Source organism: Pan troglodytes, chromosome 15, assembly GCF_028858775.2.
Source record: "Pan troglodytes isolate AG18354 chromosome 15, NHGRI_mPanTro3-v2.0_pri, whole genome shotgun sequence".
NCBI lineage: Eukaryota > Metazoa > Chordata > Mammalia > Primates > Hominidae > Pan > Pan troglodytes.
In genome coordinates, this window is record NC_072413.2 from 90,010,354 (window position 1) to 90,036,297 (window position 25,944).

A 25,944-nucleotide genomic window follows, 5' to 3' on the forward strand; every position below is an offset into this window, starting at 1 on the left:
GTATTTCTTACTGCAGATGGTTAAAGACATATGTGTATTTTACAGTGCTTTCCTTATATATAAGAATCTCTAAAATGTTAACAGCTACTGTAATACCTAAAATTTGATTAAATTGAAGTGACTTCAAAATTCTCTCATGAGACACATCTGTTTCCTAAAGAAAAATATTAAGTACTACTTAGCAATCTGTAAAAAATTAATTTACTACCAAAAGTATTTGGAAATACCTAACAATTTGAGGGAGAACTTCCAGATGTCTCTGAGGAAAATTTACTTAGAATGAATCACACCTTGAAATAAATATTTCTAAATGAACAAATGCACAGTCCCCTTCAAAGACAATATAAATGAAATAACATTAAAAAAAGTCTCCTCCACCCCCAACTTCCTTCTACAATACTCCATCCAGAACATACCTGTTCTTTCTCTTTCAATAGCTGTTCAAAAGCAAGAGCCTTCTCCTTCATTGAGTGGCACTCAAACTCTTTTTCTCGCAGCATCATAGAAAACTTCATGTTAGTCTCTTGTAACGCTTGATATTCTGTTTCCTTTCCCCTGGATGTTTCCACTATTTTTTCATTTTCTCCTTTTAGTTTGCCAATGTCCATCTCTAGAATTAATATTCTCTCCTTCAGGTTTGTTACTGCCTGCCTCAAAAGTTCGTTTTCATTTACTTTGTTAGTGAAATTTTCATTGGAAGAAAGTAGTTGATCACTTTTGGCTTTGATTAAGAGGTCTTTTTCCTTAAGTAACTTTTGCAAAACATCTTGTTTCTCCTTTAGCTGCTTGATTTCTGAATCGGTTTGTTCGTGTTCTTTTCTTTCTAGCTCTGAGGTAGCAGCAATCGAATCAGACAATCTGTGGTTATTTTCCTGGAGAGTTCTAATCGTTGCATCTTTTTCCTGTAGTGATTTTCTTAGCTCTTCTAACTCTTGCTGAAGCAATTCAGAAGATTCACTCAATACTTCAGACTTACTTGCTCTAAGAGACTCTGCAGACTGGGGAGTAAGCAATGATGCAGAAGACAGCTGGGGTGAAATAATATCAAGTTTTCCTAAAAGAAGATCCTTGGTATTGCAAAGCTGCCCAATGCTGTGCTGAACTTGTGCTAATTCCTGCCCAAAATTTTTGAGTTTGGTTTCATTCTGCTCATAACTTTGGATCAGGCCAGTATAGTCCACTTGTAATTTAGAATTATTATCACTGTCAACCAAAACCTGTGCTTGAAGTTGGTGAAGCTCTTCCTGAAGCTGGGCTGACTCATGTTGCATATTTTGTACTGTGGTCATCACCTGCTGCTTCCACTCTTCCATTTTCTTTACTTGCTGTTTTAACTTGTCACGTTCCTGTAGAAGCTCCTCAAATTGATTACTATTAACACCTCCAGCCTCATTACCAGTGCTGGATGTTTGTAAAACTGCCAATAAAGTCTGACATTTCTGACTTAGTGCATCTATTTCGATGTCTTTTTCTCGAATGATACGTGATAAATTCTGAATAGTTTCTCTAAACATATCTTGGCCACTACTTTCAAATCTAGTGGATAATTTTTTATTTTCATCTTGCAGTTTGATAAGAGCTGCTTCCTTGGCAGCAACAATATCCATCATTTTGTGATACTCTGTTTTTAGATGGCTATTTTCCCTAGTCTTCTCATTCAAAACAGCGAATACCTTTTCTCTTTCCATAGCATAAGCCTGCAGTTGCTGTTGAAGGTAAACAACATCTTGAGTATGGGAAGTTGAAGAAATTCTAGCATGAAGAGCTTGTATCTCCAAATCTTTCTGCTGAATAATCTGAGTTAGTTTACCAACTTCATCTTTGGACAACTGATCAATCTGTTTAGTTAAAGATATATTCTTTTCATTTAGAAGTTTAATCTCCAGTTCTCGCTCTTTTATTCCTTTCACTAATCTTTCCGTTTCAGCTTTAGATAAATCATGCTTTTCACTTCCATTTTCTATATTAAGGCTCTGAACTTTTGTTTCTTGAAAAATATCAGAGTTATCTATTTGAATGTCCTGTCTTTCTTCATGCAACTGGGTTTTGATTTGTTCAATTGTTTTTTGCAAACTCTTAATTTCCTCATCCTTCTCTAAAAAGAGCTGGGTGTGTGTGGCGTTCATTTGCTCATGCTGGTATCTAAACTCATCCATTTCCTTCTTTTGCTCTTGTAAAGACTGAAGTAGTTGCATCTTACTCTGGTTTTGATCTTCAATTATCTTTTGATGATGTTTAATTTCCTCTTCAAGATGTTCCTTGATCGTGTTCAGTTGAGATACCTCAGATGCTAGTTCAGTAACACTATCAAGGGTTTTACGGTCAGCCACAGGTGCGGTTCGACTCTGCTCTTCCCTGAGGCGTTCCAATTCTTCTTGCAGATGATTATTTTCCTCTTTCATGGATCCAAGACTTCGGTCTTTTTCCTCTATGGTCTGTCTTAAAATTTCATTTTTTCTTAAGGCCTGAGAATATTTATCCAATTCCTCCTGCAGCTTTGAACTTCTTTCTTTAAGCTTTTCAATAAAAATTTCTTTCTTGTTTATAAGTTGTGTCAACTGCTTCTGCTCTTCTAAACTAGATGACAAAACGTCCTTAGTTTCTTTATGGTCAGTATCCATTTGTTCAATATTCTTTTTGAGTTCTGCTATTTCCATGTCTTTCTTTTGATTGAGTTTAATTAAATGCTCATGTTCCAGCTGTAAGGCAGAGGTATTCAAATTACGTGCATTTGACAGTTCTTCAATGGTTTTCTCATACTTGTTTGCTTCTTCCAACAGCCTCTTTTTAGCCCAACACAATTCTGCCTCTATCTCTCCTTTTTCCATTTTTAGAGTCTCCACAATAGTGTTTTTTTCCAGAGAAAGCTGATTGTTACCAGCAAGAGATTCTTCTAACTGATGCCTCACATCTTCACATGCTAAAACTAACTTTTCATTTTCCATTTTGACATCAAAAGCAACTTTCTTTAAATTTTCATTGAGCTGTTCTAATTCTGAAAGATTTTGCTTTAAGTTTCTAACTTCAGCTTCTCTTTCTTTAAGTAAGGTATCCTTAAAATTACTATTAGAGTCTTGATTTAGAGACTGCATTAACTCATTCCTTATTCTAGAAAGCTCCTCCTCATTTTGTCTAATACGCTCCTTAAGTTCTAAATTCTCCTTCTGGATGCTTATATTACTTTCCTGTGATTTATTTAGCTGATCTACTAAATTTTCTACTTTGTCCTCAAGTTTCTGCTTGGTTAAATGTAGATCATTTAGGGCCACTTCACTTTGAATTAGCTTTTCTTTCTGTACATCTAACTCTTTAGTAATGTCCATTTTATCATCTTCAAGTTGATGAACTCTCTTTTTTTCATCATTTAGATCTTGTTTCAGTTTACTGATGATGCTATCTCCTTCATTTTGTTGTTTTGATAGCTGATCTTTTATCAAAATCATGTGCTGAAAGAAAAATTTGCATGGTGACTTTACAACATGTTCTCATTTTAGTACTCAAAGAAAATTTTATAAAATCTCATACATAATAGAGAATAATCCCCAAATATTTCTAATCCTTCTTAAAAACATTGATTTTCTATCAAAAACACCCACTACAAAATTACTTATTATTATTTTACAGCAAACCCATCTTGTCTTTTTTTTTTTTTTGAGACGGAGTTTCGCTCTTGTTGCCCAGGCTGGAGTGCAATGGCACAATCTTGGCTCGGCGCAATCTCGGCTCACCGCAACCTCCGCCTCCACCTCTTGAACCTCCCAGGTTCAAGCAATTCTCCTGCCTCAACCTCCCGAGTAACTGGGATTACAGGCATGCGCCACCACACCCGGCTAATTTTGTATTTTTAGTAGAGATGGGGTTTCTCCATGTTGGTCAGGCTGGTCTCAAACTTCCAACCTCAGGTGATCTGCCTGCCTCGGCCTCCCAAAGTGTTGGGATTACAGGCATGAGCCACTGCGCCCAGCCCCATCTTGTCATTTTTTAAAGCGTTTTAGGGATAAGAATTTAAAACCAAAGATGGTAAATAGTTTTTTTTTTTTTTTTTTTTTTTTTTGAGACAGAGTCGCTCTGTTGCCCAGGCTGGAGTGCAGTGGCATGATCTCGGCTCACTGCAACCTCTGCCTCCTGGGTTCAAGCAATTCTCTGCCTCAGCCTCCCGAGTAGCTGGGATTACAGGCACCTGCCACCACGGCTGGCTAATTTTTTGTATTTTTAGTACAGACGGGGTTTCACCATCTTGACCAGGCTGGTCTTGAACTCCTGACCTCGTGATCCACCTGTCTCCGCCTCCCAAAGTGCTAGGATGACAGGCATGAGCCACTGCGCCCGACATGTTGTTTATTTTTTAACTCTACACTAGAGTAAGAGTCAACGAACTACAGCCATTGGCCAACTCAGGGATGCTGCCTGTTTTGTAAATAAAATTATATTGAAACATGGTCACACTCATTTGTTGATATCACAACAACAGAGTTGAGTAGACTGAGACTATATGGCCTACAAGGCCAACGATATTTACTATCTAGCACTTTACCAAAAAGGTTTGTCAATCTCTATGAACTAAAATATTAATTAAATCACACCCACCATTTCTGTGTTTAGTTTACTTAGTAGAATGTGCTGCCTCACTGTATTTAATACAGTGTTACCTTTGTAGCTTCTTGATTCTGTCTGTCCAATTCTTCTATCTCAGCTATCAGTGTTTCCTTTTCACTAATACTCTGATTGAGTTCTTGTTCCTTTGCCTCCAAATTAAGTCTTAAGTCATGTAATTCTGAATCCAAACTTATGTCTCTTGTAGCTGTACTTTTAATTACTTCATATTCATTGTTCAATTTTAAAAGTGACATCTGAAGTTCTTCCTGAAATGATAAAAGGAAAAAAGCAACACATACTTCCAATTGGAGACACCAAAAGATTAAAAACATACATAGAAGCAAAACTTGGGATTCTATTTAAGTGCTCTATATTGGAAATAATATTGAACAATACCTCAATAATTGTATGTGAAATTCAACAAACCACATCCTTCATTCATGTGCAATTTTACTTGTAGCTTCAAGCAAAACATTTCTATAACCCTAGACAGATGCAGCGACTGTAAGTTTGTCCTCTAGCACCAAGTTCTTCTTTATAAAAAACGTTCCCATTTGAGAGCCTCTCCTATCCTGCTCCACCGTGGCTACCCTTTATCCATCCCCTGGCCCCACCTACCATACATACATACTTTCCAAAATGTCCGCAAGTCTTTCTGCCTTCCTCACTTCCATTCTCTAACATCCAGTCATCAACAGCCTCAGACTAAATAAAAATATAAAAAATCAACACTCCTTCACCCAAACGTTTAGCCTCTCTAATTAGAAAATAAAAGGTTTCTTTTCTCTTACTAAAGGAATTTCCCTTATTACTTTTGCTTCTGTTAGAACATGGAACTTTTTCTTGACCCAAGAAATAATCCTCCTTCCTTCCTTTACCTTTTAACCGGACTAGGTTCCCCTCTGTCACACCTGACATTCCTAAAGATAGTACATATACATTTTATAGTCTACTACCTGGTATTTAATGCTTTCTCCAAAATCTCAGAAGTGGGACAGTTCTCTATGCTTCAACATTATTTCAGTCTCTAGTTATGATGTTTGTAATAAACTATATATTAAAGCCTTCTTTCATTGACAGATTTTTAAAAATCAAACCCATATGGAATCTACTTTAAATAGAGTCTTGAACCAGGCATGATGGCATTTATCTATAGTCCCAGGAGGCTACTTAGGTGGCTGAGGCAGAAGGATTACTTGAGCCAATGAGTTCAAGGCTGTAGTGCACTATGATCATGCCATGATCAGCCACAGCACTCTAACCTGGGCAATACAGCAAGACTCTCTTTCTCTAAAAAATAAAATTAAAAAAATAAGAATCTCAAATTCCTTCAAAGAAACAGCCTAATATAAACCTTATAAAAGAAACTCAACATTGCTATGGAGAGTTGGTTGAAAAAACAGAGATCCGATAAAAGCTATACTAGAGTATCTGTATCACAATTCCTATTTCCTTCTAATTCAAAAATTTATTCTAACTACAGCTGAAAGATGGAAACAGCATTCTCTTAAGTCTTTCTAAAGTTATCTGTTCAAATTAGGAGAATCACAGACATTTTCTTTAGGTAGATCTTAAAAGCACACACAGCCTCATAGGTACTTTTTAAAAAAATTATTTAGTGTTTTTTTGTAGATATGGTGTCTCACTATGTTGCCCAGGCTGGTCTCGAACTCCTGGCCTTGAGCAATCATCCCACCTTGGCCTCCCAAAGTGCTGAGATTACAGTGTGAGCCACCACACTCGGCCCTCATAGGCACTTTTGGTATTCTTAATCAGTAAGCAGACACAACTCAAGGAAGAGTTACAATGGACTACTTTAACATCAAAAGAAAGGAGAAACAGCTATCAGGACAAGCTACAGAAACCAAACACATCAGGAAAAGGTTACAGGCCCTGCCAGGTAAGTGCAGAGAGTTCTGCTAACTACAAACGACTAGGTCAGTCAGGTAAAGAGCAGAATACAATGGGAGCAAAAACAGGAAAGATAAAATATATATAATATAGTAATTTTTAAAACGACTGGGAGATACTGCTGGCACATAGTGGGTAGAAAGAGTGGCAGCAAGAATCCCACAATACACAGTGTAGTGCCCACAACTAAGAATTTTCCTGCTTAAATGCCAATAGCAGTCCCTTTGGGAAACACTGCATATATACTAATGTGGAAAGATGTTGGAAATATGGTATGTAAAAAGGATATTTATAATATGCTGACATTTGTATTTTTTAAAGCTACTGATACATACAATCATACATGCATAGACATAGTCCAGAAAGAAACACTAGAAATTGGTAACAGAGACTGCCTCTGGGAAAGAGGCCAAGCCACAGAGGTACAAAAGATACTCTACTTGTACTGTCCGAAGGTTTTCAGTATGTATATTTTCTGAACACATATATCAGAAAATATGCATCACTTTTTAAAATTAGGAATTTAAATTAAGACACTGGCCTTTAACTTAATAATACTAGCTTACAACTCTCCTATATTTAAGCACCTGCCTTAGCCAAGAAATTTCCCCGAAGTGGTTCAAACATAAAAATACTTCTAAATACCTTTCCCTTTCAGAATCTTATTCCTTCCTTGCTATGAATACATACAATAAAGCCCTTCTTTCTACCACTGAAACTGTTGCTCTGTACCCCTATAAAGACCTTCTTTCACCAGGCGTGGTGGCTCACGCCTATAATCCCAACACTTTGGGAGGCCGAGGTGGGCAGATCACCTGAGGTCGGGAGTTTGAGACCACCCTGACCAACATGGAGAAACCCCGTCTCCACTAAAAATACAAAATTAGCTGGGTGTGGTGGCTGGCGCCTGTAATCCCAGCAACTCAGGAGGTTGAGGCAGGAGAATCGCTTGAACCCGGGAGGCAGAGGTTGCGGTGACCCGAGATTGTGCCACTGCACTACAGCCTGGGCAACAAGAGCAAAACTCCATCTCATTAAAAAAAAAATATAGAACTTCTTTCTACCACTGAAACTGTTGCTCTGTATGCCTCACCACTAAGAAAGTACTGTCCACCACAATGGACACATTCTGAAGCACATAAGCAGCATATACAGTTATTATAGTATGCTACTCCAGACCTCCTGACCTACCTGTGTATGTTCCTGCTGTCAGGACATCATCAGAAACCAAAACAGGACCTCCACCTATCTTTTCTGCTTGATTCTGTGTGCCTACTAGCTTATTTCTAAATATGAACTCAAGCCAGCCACTTATACTCTGAACTTTGCCCAGGTACTTCCACCTAGCCTGAAAAGCATCAGTGAGATCAGCTTTATTCTAAGGACTTGAGCTCAATTACTCAACATTCCATTTGGATATCAACTGGCCCTTGGCTGTGACCTGTTACACATACCATTTTAATTCTGCCCCCATTTTTACAGCACCCACCTTTTCTTGACTCAGTAACGACTTCTCTTTTTCTAAAACTTCGATACGCATTTTAAGTTTCAGATTGTCTTCGGCAAGACTGTTATCCTATAAAAATGTTAAAGCAGTGTTTTCAGGTAACAAGAAATTTCCAGTTTATAAAGAAGCAGGCAATCTATACAATTGTGTGTTTCTATTCAGTATTTCTTTAATGATATGTAATAATTATAAGAATGCAATACTTGGCCAGACACGGTGGCTCATGCCTGTTAATCCCAGCACTTTGGGAGGCTGAGGCAGGCAGATCACAAGGTCAGGAGATCAAGACCATCCTGGCTAACACAGTGAAACCCCGTCTCTACTAAAAATACAAAAAATTAGCCAGGTGTGGTGGCACGCTCCTATCATCCCAGCTACTCGGGAGGCTGAGGCAGGAGAATTGCTTGAACCTGGGAGGTGGAGGTTGCGGAGAGCCGAGATCGCGACTCCAGCCTGGGTGACAGAGCAAGACTCCGTCTCAAAAAAAAAAAAAAAAAAAAGAATGCAACACTTATAAAAGTGTCTAAAACAAATGAAACCAGTCATGCATTTTCGACACTCTTACAGAAGACTTCCTTATTATGCTTGGAAAAATATAAAAATATATTTACAAAATAACTTCTAATTATTAGAAAAAGAAACAACTCTTTGAATCTCTTAAGGAAAATTAAAACTCATTTCTCACTTGGTATAGGATCTGCTTCCACTGTCTCTATGCACATAACATTTGTCAAAATTAATTTACCTGGTTTAAACTACTCAATCTCATTATTTCATTTTCAGCATCTGCAAAAACAGCAAATGAACTTGACATTAAAATTATTTAGAGTAACTTATTATCTTCAATATTAAACTCAGAAATGCAACCCAATTAAAGTGTATATAAGCACCACTGGCAAGCAGTAACAGTTCTGAGTGAAACATATATTTGTATTCCTGTTTTGTCATATCAAATAAATCATAATGTAAATGCCAGTTAAAAACCACATTAAAATCCAAGTCTATGGATAAGCATAAGAAAAAATTGAAATTGTATTGTAGATGAGTCACAAGTTATTGCCTTGATAAAAATGCTAATGACAACCAGGTTTCAAAATGAATTGATTCATTTGAGAAGCAGGAAATAGTACATGGTTTAAGATTGGAGGAAAACAATTTAAAAGTAGTATTTTATTATGTATATTTATACCACCACAATACCATAATCTCTCAATTATCTAACGTGATTTAGATATGAATGCTGAGAAAAAGACCATTCAATTTGGTATTATAGATAGATCTATAAAAAGAAGAGAGTACACAAAAAAACACAGCTGAAATCATTGATTCAACATTCACTCAGGAAATATTTAGCATTTACTATGAGGCCAGGTGCTAGACAAAAAGCTGGTAAAATTTAGCCCTTGCTCTCAAAGAGCTTACAATTCAGAGAGGAAGAAAAACTAGTAAGCACAGGATTATAACATAGTATGACAGAGCAAGCACGAGGTGCTATGAGAACAAACAGGGTAAACACCTAATCTAGATTAGGAGGAGCAAATGGGGCCAAGAAGTGGCAGTGCTAGGTACTTCTCAGTGGAGGTTAATACCTGCACTGAATCAATATACTGAGAGTCGGCTAAAAGAGCCATAGAGACACTCCACACAGAGAAAGCAGAAAATGCAAGGGTAACAGAGTGAAGAGGCAACATTGCTGCTTTAAGGAGCTATAGAAAATTCAATATGGTTCAAGTTTAGAATGTCAGGAGCATGGGAATAGTTGAAACTGAAGAGGTAGGCAGGAACTAGATCATGAGAGACATTATCATGTCTAACTAAGAAATTTAAACATCATCCCGAAGTTCACAGGCAGCTATAAAGTACTAAATGCAGGGGAGTAACCTGCTTTGCATTTCTGACAAATTATTCTGGCTGCAGAATGAAAAAAATAGATTGAAGGAATCGTGGAGAACAGAGAATTTTAAAAGCTAACTCTTCAGCTGGGGGCGGTGGCTCACGCCTGTAATCCCAGCACTTTGGGTGGCCGAGGTGGGCAGATCATGAGGTCAAGAGATTGAGATCATCCTGGCCAACATGGTGAAACCCTGTCTCTACTAAAAATACAAAAATTAGCTGGGCGTGGTGACACATGCTTGTAGTCCCAGCTACTTGGGAGGCTGAGGCAGGAGCATCACTTGAACCCGGGAGGTGGAGGTTGCAGTGAACCGAGATCGTGCCACTGCACTCCAGTCTGAGCTACAGAGCGAGACTCTGTCTCAAAAAAACAAAAACAAAAAAAGCTAACTCTTCAACATTTACTATTGGCTAGACACTATCCTAAAGAGCGGCAGAAAGTAACTCATATAATCCTCATTACTAAAACTACAAGGAAGATACCATTATTATCCCAACCCTATAGATGAAATAACCAACGCATAGACATGTTAACCTGTCCAAGGTCAGCTAATTAGTGATAGAGCTCGATTCCAACCCAGTCATGTCCTTAACCACTACGCTATTCTGCTCCATTCAGAGAGCTGCCATAGTTAACATAGGCAAAAAACAATTATGACTGGCTGAAGTAATTCTGTGTCAATGGAATAGAAAAAAGAGGAAGTACTAAGGCAGTGGGTTTGTTTTTTAAGCACATAAACTCATCTGGATCACCCAATATGATAAGTAAGTAAATGTATTAGTCTTATGTAAGTAAATTTATTTTTTAAATAAGTAAACTTATTTTTTAAAACATAAGTACAATTACTTTAAAATTTATTTTATTTACTGGTGTTTGGCCTATTTCATTTAGTACTAATTTTTTGTAACACAGAATACTGGTACAGTAACTAAATGTCATCATGAGCATAGAAAATGGTGGAAGACCTATGGCTCTAAGCACTCAGGGCTTTGCTTGGATATAGGAGATCATTTCAAACAGGTAACAACTGACTTTGAAGAAGAAAGGCTGTATTCCCTAACTGGAGGATGTGGGCTGTGATGAGTTATAGAAAGTATAGCAATACCTAATCCTTTTTAATAGGAAATTCCTATTTGCAATCTATTAACTCTTACACTGAATCCAAACCACACAATTCTACCCAAATGACACACAGTCATTTCCAGGAATATGCCATTTCCACTAAGTATTCAGTTAGTGAAGCATCTGTCTCTAAAAACAACTACTATGCAATGAAACAGCAATCTGAAATAAGTTCCAAAGACTGTATACCAGACAGTGCTTGTTGTAGTCTGAACACTTCTTCCACTGATGCACTCTGGGCAAGAATTCTTTCCTTTTCTGTCATAGTATCACTTTGCTTCACAGCAGAAGGCTGCAATTTACTACATTCCAATTTCAAGTTTTCACATTCTTCCATTATTTGTCTCTTTTCCACATTTAGCTGTTCTTGTTCTCTCCTCAAAATATCTCTGTCATTTTCTGCAGAAGATAATTTTTTATTTATATCTTTTATTTTATCCTCAAGTTGTTCCATTTTTTTGGTAGACTCCACTTTTTCTATTTGTAGAACTTGAATAGTTTTTTGCATCTCATAGATTTTAGAGAGATCAGTTTCTATAACTCCAGAGCCACCTAGAACATAAACACAAAACAATGACATCAAATGTCAAGTACCAAGAAATAAACGGTTTGCTATATACAACTAAGAGATATAAGACAGTTCAGAATTTGGAAAGCTTAAAAGTTAAATTACTATAATAAACTAAGTGTTTTAAAATAAATAAGTTGGGGGAAAATATTTGAATCAACTACATAAAGGCCTATGTATCTTAGTTCGAAAGAAAGTGATAATATCTCTAATCATTTATTACCAAAGTATCATCACCAAACAATGCAAAGAAATCTATAAATTATAACTATTTACCACAAAGGTAAAAAGGACATTTCCATTTTCACAGAATTTTTTTTTTTTTTTTTTTAGAGATGGAGTCTCACTCTGTTGCCCAGGCTGGAGGGCAGTGGTGCCATCTCGGCTCACTGCAACCTCTGCCTCCTGGGCTCAAGTGATTCTCCCACCTCAGCCTCCTGAGTAGCTGGGACCACAGGTGAGCACCACCACGTCCAGCTAATTTTTGTATTTTTAGTAGAGACGGGATTTCGCCATGTTGGCCAGGCTGGTCTCAAACTCCTGGCCTCAAGTGATCCACACACCTTGGCCTCCCAAAATGCTGGGGTTATAGCCATAAGCCACCACTCCCGGCCACAGAATCTTAAAAGCAGAGGTGCCACTGCAAATTTCTGGCAGATAAGCAGAACTAGTCATTTACACTTCCTTATAACTTAGGGCAAGTTTACAGCACTGTCCTGGTCTTAGAATGCTAGGTCTATCATTTAGTTATGTCATCTAATATGTTAAATTAATAAAACTATCAACTGGCCAGGTGCAGTGGCTCATGCCTGTAATCCTAGCACTTTGGGAGGCCGAGGTGGGTGGACCACCCGAGATCACGAGTTTGGGACCAGCCTGGCCAATATGGCGAAACCCTATCGTTACTAAAAATACAAAAATTAGCTGGGCATGGTGGCAGGCACCTGTAATCCAGCTACTTGGGAAGCTGATGCAGGAGAATCGCTTGAACCCGGGGGGCGGAGGTTGCAGTGAGCCGAGATCGCGCCAGTGCACTCCAGCCTGGGCAACAGATGGAGACTCCATCTCAAAAAAAATAATAATAATAAAGAAGTAAAACTAATAACCTTGTTGTAACAGATTTTCAAGTTCTTCAATTCGTTCTTCATAGTCACTTAATTCTTCTCGATGTCGTCGACTTATTTCTGTCAATTTCTGTTGGTGTGCATTCTGCAGTACTGACATTTCATGTTGATGGTCATCAATTTCCTGACTTCGGTTCTGTTTTAGTTCCTTAAAAAATAAAAACAAAGTTATTCACATTTATAATCAATAAATTTACGTAAGCTATATATTTAACTGTTGTCCAAAAGTGTGCATTATTAAAAAGAATTCTCAGAACATGTTAAGGCTGAAAAGAATTTAAACACAGACCCAAAATTAGGACTATTCTGAACAACTTCACCCTTTCCTTTCTTAGGTCTCAAAAACAGTTTTTCTACTTCTAATGAGGGAACATCAGCAAGAAAAGGCTAAAACAAACGATAAGTAAAAATGTCTTTTCCTTAATATCTGTGACCATGAACTTCTCCTTTTCCTAATGACACTTTCTGCCAGTACCAGTGTCACCCCTCTGACCAATCTGTACCTGCTGTTCCACTACTTCCATCCTCTCACTCAGCCTTTCCTTTCACCAGTCTTATTGGGACTCCCAAACTGTCAACCTGGCGCCTTCCTACCCAAGTTGAGCCCACTGTGTCTCTCGCAGGAACCTGGATCTTGAGCTGAGTCCATCGACTAGGGAAACTGGTTTGACGGGAAGCACCAGGACAGGTGCCCTCTCAAGAGTCTGTCCACTGGGTCCCGCCACTCAGATTCCTAACACTCTTCCCACTCCTATCCAACCTGAGGCCAAAACATTCAACTCCTCCTTCAATCCTGCGGATGGACTACCCTGGGTTCTTCCAGTAAATCCTCTTTTGCTTTACTTGGCCAGAGATGGTTTTTGTTGCTTGTAACCAAGAATCCTAATCTACAGAAAAATTGATGCTCTTATGGAAAAAAGAAAAAAAAAGATCCTAATCTATAAATTAACTTCTTACTTATGTGCCACCACTGGGCTAAGAGCTTTACATTTAAACCTCAAAAGAATCCTACAAGATAGGTATTATCATGGTCTCCATTGATAATAAAACAGAAGTAACTTGCCCGAAATTAGCATAGCATGTAAATAATACAGCCAGGATTCAAACACAGGTCTGATCCGGATTCTATCCACTCTAGTATTGTAATAATAATGAACCCAAAACTAAAAATTCTATATCTGACAATAATTTTAACACTAAAAATAATTCACTGCCACAGTAATATATGCAACTAAGACTTTTCTTTAAAGAAATAATAATTGACACAAACTAGCGAAATTCTACCGCTAAGGTAAAATAAGTATTTCCAATGCATGATATTAGTATTTTATTTTGTCCATATCCTTTAACTCTAAACCTTGAAACTTCAGCAACCCTGCAATTAGGTTTTAATAAAGACGGTTTTACAAGATACAATAGAGTATAGAGACTTACGAAAGATAAGCTCCGTAATAAATGTTCAAAACCAAATGATTCTGGAAAGACAGAGATTTTTATATACTTTACATAAATAATAAAGAATATTAAAAATATATATTTTTAAATGGACCAGGCGCGTTGGCTCATGCCTGGAATCCCAGCGTTGTGGGAGGCCGAAGCAGGAGGATGGCTTGAGGCTAGAAGTTCGAGACCAGCCTGGGCACCATTAGCAAACCCCATCTATACAAAAAAATCAGAAAAAATTAGCCAGGCATGGTGGCATGTGTGCCTGTAGTCCCAGTTACATGGGAAGCTGAGGCAGGAGGATCACCTGAACCCAGGAGTATGAGGCTGCAGTGACCTGATCATGCCACTGCACTCCAGCCAGGGCAACACAGTGAGACCCTATCTCTAAAAGAAAAAGAAGTACCATAATCTATATAATGATAATGACTTTTATAACTGAGACTTTTACTAATTCAGGCCTATGCTTTTAATAAGCAGATTTAGATGTATAACTCCCATCATCAATCAACAATTTGACTTACCTTAATGATATTTTGTAGTTTACATATTTCACTTTGATCAGAGTTATCTGTTCCTTGTGCTTTGGAAGTCTAGATCAGAAAAAGAGAATTAGTAAATAATTATACTGATTTTCTTGTCAACAGAAAGTCACAAACTAACTTCATTACAAGAATACTTTTGTAAAAAGGGGGATTTTCACAGATTCCGACTAAAGAATGCCATGGACCTTTTAAAGAACCTAGTCTAATAGTGAATAATACACAATAAATAAAAGATATCATATTTAAGAATGTATTAACTAATGGGGGGGACAACAGTTTTACAAAATAACTAAAGTTAAGGTAGAAAAATTTATAGAATATTTTACTTAGCTTGACAAAATGTAAGGGTAAAGATAATTGAGCAGCTTTCTAAAAGGAAATTTCTTTTTCCTTTCTTTTTTTTTTTTGAGACAGGGTCTTTCTCTGTCACTCAGGCTGGAATGCAGTGGTGTGATCATGGCTCACTGCAGCCTCCACCTCCTGGGTTCAGGCAATCCTCCCACCTCAGCCTTCCAAGTAGCTGGGACTACAAGCACATGCCAGCATGCTTAGCTAATTTTTTTTTGTAGAGATGGGATCTCACTATGTTGCCCAGGCTGGTCTCGAGCTCCTGGCTGCAAGCAATCCTCCTGCCTTGGCCTCCCAAAGTGCTGGGATTACACATGAACCACCATGCCTGGCAAAATCAAATGATTTTACCCAGAAGATCTCTACCCAATAGAGAATAATCTTTGGTTTAATAAATAAATAAAACAACTTTTGGATTCTTCTCATTCAAAGCTGTATGTTGTTCATTTATCTTTATTAATATTACTATGTAGCATTTTAATGAACCAAAAGCTACTCTAGGACTGAAAGAAAGAATAAAGTATAATAGAAAAAATACAGGATTTAGTCAAAACACGTGTGTTTGAATCATAACTTAACCACTGTGGCAATGGATTATATGACTTAAACTTTTAGTTTCCTAGGGCTGGGCACAGTGGCTCATGCCTATAATCCCAACACTTTGGGAGGCAAGGCGGCTGGATCACAAGGGCAAGAGATCAAGACCATCCTGGCCAACAGGTGAAACCCCGTCACTATTAAAAATACAAAAAAAAAATTAGCTGGGAGTGGTGGCGGGTGCCCGTAGTCCCAGCTACTTGGGTGGCTGAGGCAGGAGAATTGCTTGAACCTGGGAGGCAGAGGTTGCAGTGAGCCAAGATCCCACCACTGCACTCCAGCCTGGTAGACAGAGCAAGACTCCATCTCAAAAACAAAAAAAAAAACAAAAAAAACCTTTCAGTTTCCTTATTTATAAAATAGAGGTAATACATCTATCTCATAATTATTAACATAATAATATATTGGGATAATACATATGGAAACATAAAATGTAATGCAAATATTAATTTTTATTACGTCTTGCTAGAAAATTAAGTCCTCTGAATGGTCCCAATTATGCCTTTTTCACCTTTATAGTCTAGTACAGGTCTGTCATGGAGTAGGCATTCAAGATATGCTGAAATGAACACACCAAAAACCATTCTCTTCCCTATGAAATCTTACTCTAACCAATGTTTCTTAAAATGTGTTCCTTAGGTTATCAGAATCACCAGGGTTATTTGTTTAAATGCAGTTTAAGGCCCTAAAACTGGCTAACAAATTGATATCCCTGAAGGTACCACAGAAGATCTACAATACTGCCAAGTTCTCCAGGTCATTTCTTATACATACAAAGTTTACTACTTTTTGGAGATAAGATGGACAAACAGATCATCCTCTCTAAAGCTTATTTTGGGTACTGAGAATGTCTAGCAACTTGTGAAAGAAGGAGATAATTTTAATTGGGAAGATTTCTCCTTTACATAACTAGATTACATTCATAAAAACACAAAAAATAATCTCTTTACTCATGTAATTTTTTTTTACATTGATGAAATTAAATCCAAATAAACAGTCTTCCAGTTTACTCCAGGTCTCATGTCTACAATTTCCATAGTACACAGGTTGAGAATCCCTAATTCAAAAATCCAAAATCTGAAATGCTCCAAAATCTGAAACATTTGAGTGCCAACATGATGCCACAAGTGGAAAATTCCACACATAAATATTTAACGCAAATTTTGGTTCACGCACAAGTTATATAATATTACTTAAAATAGTGTATAAAATTACCTTCACAAGTACCTATGGGTATAAAGTTTATACGTAACATAAATGAATTCCATGTTTAGACCTGGGTCCCATCCTCAAGATATCTCATTATGTTTATGAAAATATTCCAAAATCTGGCCGGATGAAGTGGCTCATGTCTGTAATCCCAACACTTTGGGCGGCCTGAGGTCAAGAGTTTGAGACCAGCCTGGGTAACATGGTGAAACCCCATCTCTACTAAAAGTACAAAAAAACATTAGCCCGGTGTGGTGGCGGGCGCCTGTAATCCCAGCTACTCAGAAGGCTGAGGCAGGAGAATTACTTGAACCCGGGTGGCAGAGGTTGCAGTGAGCTGAGATGGTGCCACTGCACTCCAGTTTGGGCAACAGACTGAGACTCTCTCTCAAAAAAAAAAAAAAGAAAAGAAAAGAAAGAACAAGAAAAGATTCCAAAATCCAAAATCTGAAACACTTCTAGTCTCAAGCATTTCGGATAAGAGATATTCATCCTGTATAAAATCTGATATATAAGACAAAAAAGGGCTCCTTGGAAGAAAGTTTACAGCCCCAAATAGCAAAATATTAATCTCTAATGCATGAGAAACAACACAAAATAGTTTATCATATTTTATAATATCAATTACCAGATTTTCATTTTACATGTAACTAGAGCTAGCAGAAACCTCAGACAACATCTAAGCAAGCGGTTTCAAACATGGTGCCTCGGAGTCCTGGTGTTTACACCAGAGGAGTCTCAGGGACTCCAGAAGAGAAGGTTCTTGGTTCAACCACAGCAACTCAATTTTTTTCCTCTCATGTTTTATTAAAAAAAAAAAAAAAAGGATCTGTTGCTTTTTTTTGAAAATTTTTTCCAAATAGTGTACAGAAAGGGAAACTCAGACTAGGAGAGAAAGATGACATGACCAAAATCACTTAGAAAGTCATTGGCAGAGAGGCCAGGCGCAGTGGCTCATGCCTGTAATCCCAGCACTTTGGGAGGCCAAGGCGGGCAGATCACGAGGTTAGGAGTTCAAGACCAGCCTGGCCAACATAGTGAAACCCCATCTCTACTAAAAATACAAAAATTAGCCAGGCATGGTGGCACGCACCTATAATCCCAGCTACTTGGGAGGTTGAGACGGGAGAATCATTTGAACCCGGGAGGCGGAGGTTGCAGTGAGCCAATACTGTGCCACTGCATTCCAGCCTGGGTGACAGAGTAAGACTCTGTCTCAAAAAAAAAAAAAAAAAAAAAGAAAGAAAGAAAGTCACTGGCAGAGGCCAGGCGCAGTGGCTCACACTTGTTATCCCAACACTTTGGGAGGCTGAGGTGGGCAGATCACCTAAGGTCAGGAGTTCGAGACTAGCCTGGCCAAAATGGTGAAACCCCATCTCTACTAAAGATACAAAAACTAGGCATAGTGGCGTGTGCCTATAATCCCAGCTACTCAGGAGGCTGAGGCAGGAGAATCGCTGGAACCCAGGAGGCCGAGGCTGCAGTGAGCCAAGATCGCGCTACTACACTCTAGCATGGGAGACAGAGCAAGATTCTGTCTCAAGAAAAAAGAAAGAAAGTCACTGATGGAATTAGAATACAGGTTTTCTATTTCCTAGTCCAGGGTTCTTTCTGATATCAAAAGCTCTACATACAGCTTTTTATATTACACCAGTAATTTTACTCAAAGTTTTCAAAAACTCTAAAAAATTTTTATCTACCTGAGCAATATGCCTCCAATGGCCAACTTCAGACTCAAGTCTTGAAACTTCATTTGAGAGTCGGTTTATTTCTTGTTGGGATGAAATTATATCACCAAAGTCCATGTCATCGTCATGGAAAGCTGAAGGATGATGACTAATCCCATAAGCGAATGAAGATGATGCAGTGGTTGCTGGTACACCAGCTCCTGAAGGTACTGACTGAGCAGCTGCCTGCAGTTTCAGCAACTGATCCTGGAGTGCAATCTGTCTGGCTTTAAGATGGCTGATTTCTACCTATATATTTATAATCCAAGTTTTAGAGAAGGTACTTTAAAACAATCATATTGACTTTTTATAGATTTGTATTAAAAGACACAATACAATAATTTGTCTAAGATTATCCAATGATGGTCCTCTATCAACTGAATCTAAGTCTTATATAACATTCTAACCATAACATTTTTATTTAAAACACACTCACAATTAAAGCATAAATAATGTTACAAATAGTAGAAATATCAGAATTTTGTATGTTAACTAAAGCAATGAATTTCTCAGTTAAACATGGGTTTGCTATCTTCTCTGCATGGAGTAGTATAGGCAATTTCTTAGGGTTCTGTTTGTGATTACCAAATCTTAAATGATGAGAAAATGAAAGCTGTGTCCGTCTATGCACTGGAAATTTTCTTAGAATATCTCCTGTTACAAGGGTGTTGTGTAACTGATTATGGCTGGATGTAGGCTTAAAATGCACCATGAATCTGAGGTAACTTTGTATTGACCTGCACAACACAGCTGGAAGAATGCTTTGATTTATAAATCCAATCTTTTTAGATAAGATAACAGTGAAACAGTGAGCCCATGGTTATTAGCCCATGAATCTTAAAAAGAAATAATATACTGAAAGTGGTCTTAGCTTTAGATTTGGCAAAGAGGAGCCAGCGAAAATCTGACCTATTTAGGAAGAGAACAGTTCTGAAGTTCTGAAATTACCAGCAGTTTTGACTAAAGGCGGGTAAGTCATAGCGCAAAAGAAATTATAAACACAGGACCTACCAAAATGCCACATCCATTCTTGTAAAAGATTATTCAAAACACAAAATCAAACAATATAGACAGAACTGAAAAAAGTTTTCTATAAAGTAGAGTAGTCCAGAAGACACTGCCACAACTGAGGAAAATTTGATATTAGGAAGACAGCCAACAAGTAACAGTATTTCTATATGCATAAAGTTAAGCAAGTAGACAAAAACCAAACACATTTATGTCGTATATCATAACAAACAAGTTTTTCATATTGGAGCCCCTTCTCAAATGGAAATTTATAGTAGTGTACAAATTTCATTCATTTTCCCACAAATGACATGAGATAAATTCCATCTTGGAGAATATGAACATCACAATGAGGGCCGCACATAGATTCAGGAAATAACAGATCTATATAATCATATCTTTCATCCTTGTAAAAAGTACTAAAATCCACATCTTTTTCAAATGTAGCTATATTTAAAAAGCTATCATTATATGATATTTATATCAACTTGTAGTTATACAAGTGCAAGCTGTAATAACAGATATTTCCAAACCTGAATGCTTAATGTGCCCTCTAATATCGATAGTTAAGTAGAACATAAAATACCAAAATTTTCCCCACCAGTGTTTTCAACTGTGAGGTAGGCATCAGAATAACCTATGGAGCTTTTGAAAATGACCAATACAGGTTGAGTATCCTTATCCAAATGCTTGGGACTAGAAGGGTTTCACATTTCAGGTATTTTCCAATTTGAGAACATTCTCATAAATATAATGAGATATCTTGGGGATGGGACCCATGTCTAAACACGAAATTCATTTATGTTTCATATACACCTTATACCCACAGGTACGTGTGAAAGTAATTTTATAAAATGCTTTTAACAATTTTGTGCATAAAACAAAGCTTGTGTTCAGTACTTATTTGTGGAATTTTCTACTTGTGGCATCAAACTGGCACTCAAAGTTTTGGATTTTGGAGCATTTCGAATTTTGGTAGGAATGCTCAACCTGCACCAGGGCCTCTTTCCAGTACACTAAGTTAGAATCTCCTAGGTGGTGTAAACATGTATATGCTTTTAAAGTGTCATAATGATACAGCTGTAAACCCCTGGGTAGGAGGAACTACTGTTCTATCATAATGTTTATAACTCAATGCTACTCAAAATGTGGTCCACGGACGAATGCAGTTGAATGCTCACTACCAGTCCAGAGCAAGTATAGCAATGTGAAAAGTAAGGTTTAAGACTTTTAAAGCAATTTAGTAGTAATTTTATATCTGCTGAACTTTTTTTTTTTTTTTTTTTGAGACGGAGTCTCGTTCTGTGACCCAGGCTAGAATGCAGTGGCGTGATCTCAGCTCACTACAACCACCGCCTCCCAGGTTCAAGCAATTCTCCTGTCTCAGCCTCCCAAGTAGCTGAGACTATAGGCATACGCCACCACGTCCGGCTAATTTTTGTATTATTAGTAGAGATGGGGAATCAAGAAAAAAAAAAGTAGCCTTGTAACTTTAAATTGAACTTGAGGACAGGCACGGTGGCTCACGCCTGTAATCCCAACACTTTGGGAGGCCAAGGTGGGCGGATCACCTGAGGTCAGGAGTTCAAGACCAGCCTGGCCAATGTGGTGAAACCCCATCTCTAATAAAAATTCAAAAATTAGCCAGGCGTGGTAGTGCATGCCTGTAATCCCAGCTACTCAGGAGGCATGAGAATTGCTTGAACCGGGATGCAGAGGTTGCAGTGAGCCGAGATTGCACCACTGCACTTCAGCCTGGGCGACAGAGAAAGACTCTGTCTCAAAAAAAAAAAAAAAAAAAAAAAAATTATTTGAACTTGCAACTTTGCCTTTTTTAGTATTCATTTTATTTTTATAGTAATTCATTTTGTATTGTATTTTATGAAATTATCACTTCCCAACAAATTGGAAATTTAAGCACTACTTTCAATACCTATGTATATCTTTAACGTGCTATACTTTTATCTTTCACCTTAGCATGTCACTAAAGGAACTAGAAAGCATAGGAATTAGAAAGCATGACACCTAAATTTTAAAAACCCAAATATAAAGTTATGGTAGAAATGAACATTTAGTCAACAAACTGAAAAACATCCAAATGATCTGGATAATATAACAGGAAATGGTTCCATTCAATGTAAGTATTTATTGGGGGCCACTTATGTACTAAACACTAAAGAGAATTCAGTAACAGCATGACACATGAGGACACAGACTGTATTTTAAGGATTCAGAGTAACATTAAATTATATAATATCTACTACCAGCACTGTAAAGCAAAGATAAATCAATTCCAAAGCAGCCATTTCAAACTAAAAAACCCAAAAACATTTATAAAGCAATTATATGTAAATTATAATATGTTTAATAGTTTTTCCATGGAAAATCAAGCACATGCCAATACAACAAATATTACGCTTCATAAAATCAGAAATTATAAGCAACAGATCCCTAAAGATATTTTATACAAAAACTTTTTCTTCTTCTTTTGGAAAGAAAAAAAATTATACTTCACACAGGTTGGTTTATATATGTAAACTTAATAAAGTTTACATTACTTTACAAAGTTCTTATTAAATAAGGGATATCAAACCGAGTCGAAAATTATTAAATTCATCACCTTTTCATATTTTTACAGATCTGAATATACCTTGATTTATATTCTAACTCTAAAAACATACCTAAATACATTACAGTGAAGTACATATGAAGTAACTGTGATAACATTTACCTCTTTTTGTTGAAGTTGATTTCGGTAACTTGTAGATTGCTGCTTTATTTGAATCTCTGATGCTTCATGTTTCTCTTCTAGATCAGTACAAAGTTTCTTAAGCCTTTCATTCTAGAAAAAAAAGTATTTTCAACAAAAAGACTGCAAGTAAAACATGTAATTAGTTATGTGCACGGCATTATGAAAAACGTACTGCTTCCCCCCCCAAAAATGTCAAATATAAAAGGTCTCGGACAGAATTCTGGACTTTAAAATATGCTTTTAAATTAAAGTTAAAAATGCACTGACCAGCCGGGCACTGTGGCTCACGCCTGTAATCCCAGCACTTTGGGAGGCCAAGGCAGATCATGAGGTCAGGAGATCGAGACCATCCTGGCCAACATAGGGAAACCCCATCTCTACTAAAATACAAAAAAAAATTAGACGGGTGTGATGGTGTGTGCCCGTAATCCCAGCTACTCGCGAGGCTGAGGCAGGGGAATTGCTTCAACCCGGGAGGCGGAGGTTGCAGTGAGCCGAGATCATGCCATTGCATTCCAGCCTGGTGACAGAGCGAGACTCCGTCTCAAAAAAAAAAAAAAAAAAAAAAAAAAAAGCACTGACCATGTTTATACAGACAGAATATGCATAATTCTAAACCAAACAGTGAAATATTAACATTTTGCTCAGATTGATTTTCTGCTAAGAAAAGGCCACGAATCAATGTTTCCCCATCTTTGTATACCCAGTTCTAGCACACAGCAGTCAATACATATCTAGTAAATAAATGGATTACATGTTTGAACTTTTGTTTTCTTCCCCAAACAGAACTTTTTTTTAAAAGAAATCTTTCTGGTTGAAGTACAGGGAGGAGGCTAAAATCTCACATAATTTGCTTGTCTTTCAGGGTCCCTGAAGGACCTCGGAAAAAATCCATTTTGAAAACCACTACTAGAACTGTTTGAAAAAAGTTAAAAGTACACAAAATAGCCTAATTCAATGAACCTAGACATTACACACTGTCTTTTAAGATGTTGAAAAACATGAAAAAAATTACTCAAATTGTATGTACCTAAATATTAAATTATCTTAACCTATGATCATTCCTTATTTGAATGAAATAATAAGAACATAATGGGGCGCCCCACTGGCTGCTCTGAAAAGCCATCTTTGCATTGTTCCTCGTCCGCCTCCTTGCTCGCCGCAGCCGCCTCCGCCACCGCCGCGGACTCCGGCAGCTTTATCGCCAGAGTCCCTGAACTCTCGCTTTCTTTTTAATCCCCTGCATAGGATCACCGGCGTGCCCTACCATGTCAGACGCAGCCGTAGACACCAGCTCCGAAATCACCACCAAGGACTTAAAGGAGAAGAAGGAAGTTGTGGAAGAAGCGGAAAATGGAAGAGACGCCCCTGCTGACGGGGAAAATGGGGAGCAGGAGGCTGACAATGAAGTAGATGAAGAACAGGAAGAAGGTGGGGAGGAAGAGGAGGAAGAAGGTGATGGTGAGGAAGAAGGATGGAGATGAAGATGAGGGAGCTGAGTCAGCTACGGGCAAGCGGGCAGCTGAAGATGATGAGAATGACGATGTTGATACCAAGAAGCAGAAGACCGACGAGGATGACTAGACAGCAAAAAAGGAAAAGTTAAACTAAAAAAAAAAGGCCGCCGCGACCTATTCACCCTCCACTTCCCCTCTCAGAATCTAAACGTGGTCACCTTCAAGTAGAGAGGCCCGCCCGCCCACCGTGGGCAGTGCCACCGGCAGATGACACGCGCTCTCCACCACCCAACCCAAACCATGAGAATTTGCAACAGGGGAGGAAAAAGAACCAAAACTTCCAAGGCCCTGCTTTTTTTCTTAAAAGTACTTTAAAAAGGAAATTTGTATTTTTTATTTACATTTTATATTTTTGTACATATTGTTAGGGTCTGCCATTTTTAATGATCTCGGATGACCAAACCAGCCTTCGGAGTGTTCTTTGTCCTACTTCTGACTTTACTTGTGGTGTGGCCATATTCATTATAATCTCAAAGCTGAAAAAAAACCTTGTAAAAAAAGCAAAAACGACAACAGAAAAACAATCTTATTCCGAGCATTCCAGTAACTTTTTTGTGTATGTACTTAGCTGTACTATAAGTAGTTGGTTTGTATGAGATGGTTAAAAAGGCCAAAAATAAAAGGTTTCTTTTTTTTTCCTTTTTTGTCTAAGAAGTTGCTGTTTATTTTTTTTTGGCCTGTCTGATGTATGTGTGAGACAATGTTGTCCAACAATAAACAGGAATTTTGTTTTGCTGAGTTGTTCTAACAACAACAACAAAAAGAACATAATGGGGCAAAAGAAATGGACACTAAAACTCTCTACAAAAAAGAATTTACAAATAATTGCAGATAACAATTTACTAAGCATTCTACTAATATACCCACAAACATGGTTTAACAACAATGAATGAGAAAAAGAAGACTGATGGTGAGAAAGAAATCTCTTGCTAAAAGGTGAAGACTTTTTCACTTTGGGGATGTCATTTGTTTTCTTCTTAGATTCTAGGAACTTCTGATGTCAACAGATGTGAAAATAATGATCCAGGAAGATTACATAAATTCCCAGAGAAAACCAATGGAATAATCAAAGGAATAATTACAGCATCCACAAATCCTAGTTTGGGACTCTATCCCCAGAAATCTAACACAGACCTTAATTATCCTGAAGAACTAGTAGTAAGAAACAGGACCAATGGTCCCAACAGCTGATTACCTTCTATTCTACTGGCTGCTTTTGCATGACTTTCTGTAAGCTGTTTATATGAAAAACACCATACGTAACTCAGCGATATAATATACTGAAGTCAAACCCTGGTTATAAAAGTTCACTTCAGGTTTTTTTCCACACAAAAATACCTAAGGTTATTTATTTAACTCCGATTAATAAATAGAACTGTGAAACTTTGAATATGGTCAATATCTACTTGGTTGTCTGCCCTCATCTCCATAGCCATATGAGAGTCAGAAAGATTGAGAAAGGGCTAGGCGTGGTGGCTCATGCCTGTAATCTCAGCACTTTGGGAGGCTGAGGCAGGAGGATCACTTGAGCCCAGGAGTTCAAGACCAGCCTGGGCAACATAAGGAACAAAAAATACAAATACAAAAATTAGCTGGGCGTGTTGGCTTGCACCCATAGTCCCAGCCACTCAGGAGGCTGAGGAGGGAAGACTGCTTGAACCTGAGAGGTCAAGGCTGCAGGGGAGCCATGATCACACCACTGCACTCCAACTTGGGTGACAGAGCAAGACCCTGTCTCAAAACAAAAAGAAAGGCTGAGAGAGCAAATGAAGGACAGTTTCTCTTCATGTGGCTGAACCCATAAAATATGAAAAGAGTTGCCAGAGATAATATTTTCTATTATATGGAATATTGAACAGAGGGGGCTGGTCTGAAAGGAGAAAAGAATCAATGCATAGAAAGAAGAAAAGAGAGTACAAATGAAAAGAGAGACAGACTCCTGATGGCCTCCAGTTCTAGCTGCAGTCCCTCTAAAGTCAGACTACATTTCTACTATTGAAATCCATAGGACACTCATATCTTAAAATATTCCGTCCTGCTTAATCTTTGGTTATACCATTAGGGTCCACTGAAATC

The 25,944-nt window shown here is 37.8% G+C and overlaps 1 protein-coding gene, 1 non-coding gene and 1 pseudogene across 12 annotated transcripts in view; 2 read left to right on the plus strand and 1 right to left on the minus strand.

Moving 5' to 3' along the window:
* The window catches only part of TRIP11 (thyroid hormone receptor interactor 11), a 70,398-nt gene that overhangs the window by 33,482 nt on the left and 10,972 nt on the right, over positions 1-25,944 (minus strand). For 7 of the 11 annotated variants that reach the window (XR_010151008.1, XR_674224.5, XR_674223.5 and 4 more), the window contains exons 3-11: positions 22,331-22,441; positions 18,565-18,840; positions 14,690-14,758; positions 12,705-12,870; positions 11,220-11,582; positions 8,760-8,800; positions 7,997-8,083; positions 4,650-4,862; positions 417-3,446 (exon numbers count right to left, since the gene is read on the minus strand). Coding sequence is in view for 8 of the 11 variants with exons in the window: in XM_009428300.5 (XP_009426575.5) it covers positions 417-3,446; positions 4,650-4,862; positions 7,997-8,083; positions 8,760-8,800; positions 11,220-11,582; positions 12,705-12,870; positions 14,690-14,758; positions 18,565-18,840; positions 22,331-22,441 (4,356 nt within the window). In the remaining 3 variants the exon portion in view is untranslated. Of the gene's footprint in view, positions 1-416; positions 3,447-4,649; positions 4,863-7,996; positions 8,084-8,759; positions 8,801-11,219; positions 11,583-12,704; positions 12,871-14,156; positions 14,759-18,564; positions 18,841-22,330; positions 22,472-25,944 lie in introns of all 11 variants that reach the window. The other 4 variants (XM_063793089.1, XM_063793088.1, XM_054665796.2 and 1 more) reach the window with 3 other exon arrangements.
* On the plus strand, positions 23,530-23,989 carry LOC129136912 (prothymosin alpha-like; annotated as a pseudogene).
* On the plus strand, positions 24,393-24,476 carry MIR1244-5 (microRNA 1244-5). Its single transcript, NR_035594.1, has one exon. It is a non-coding gene; the product is annotated as a microRNA 1244-5 (primary transcript).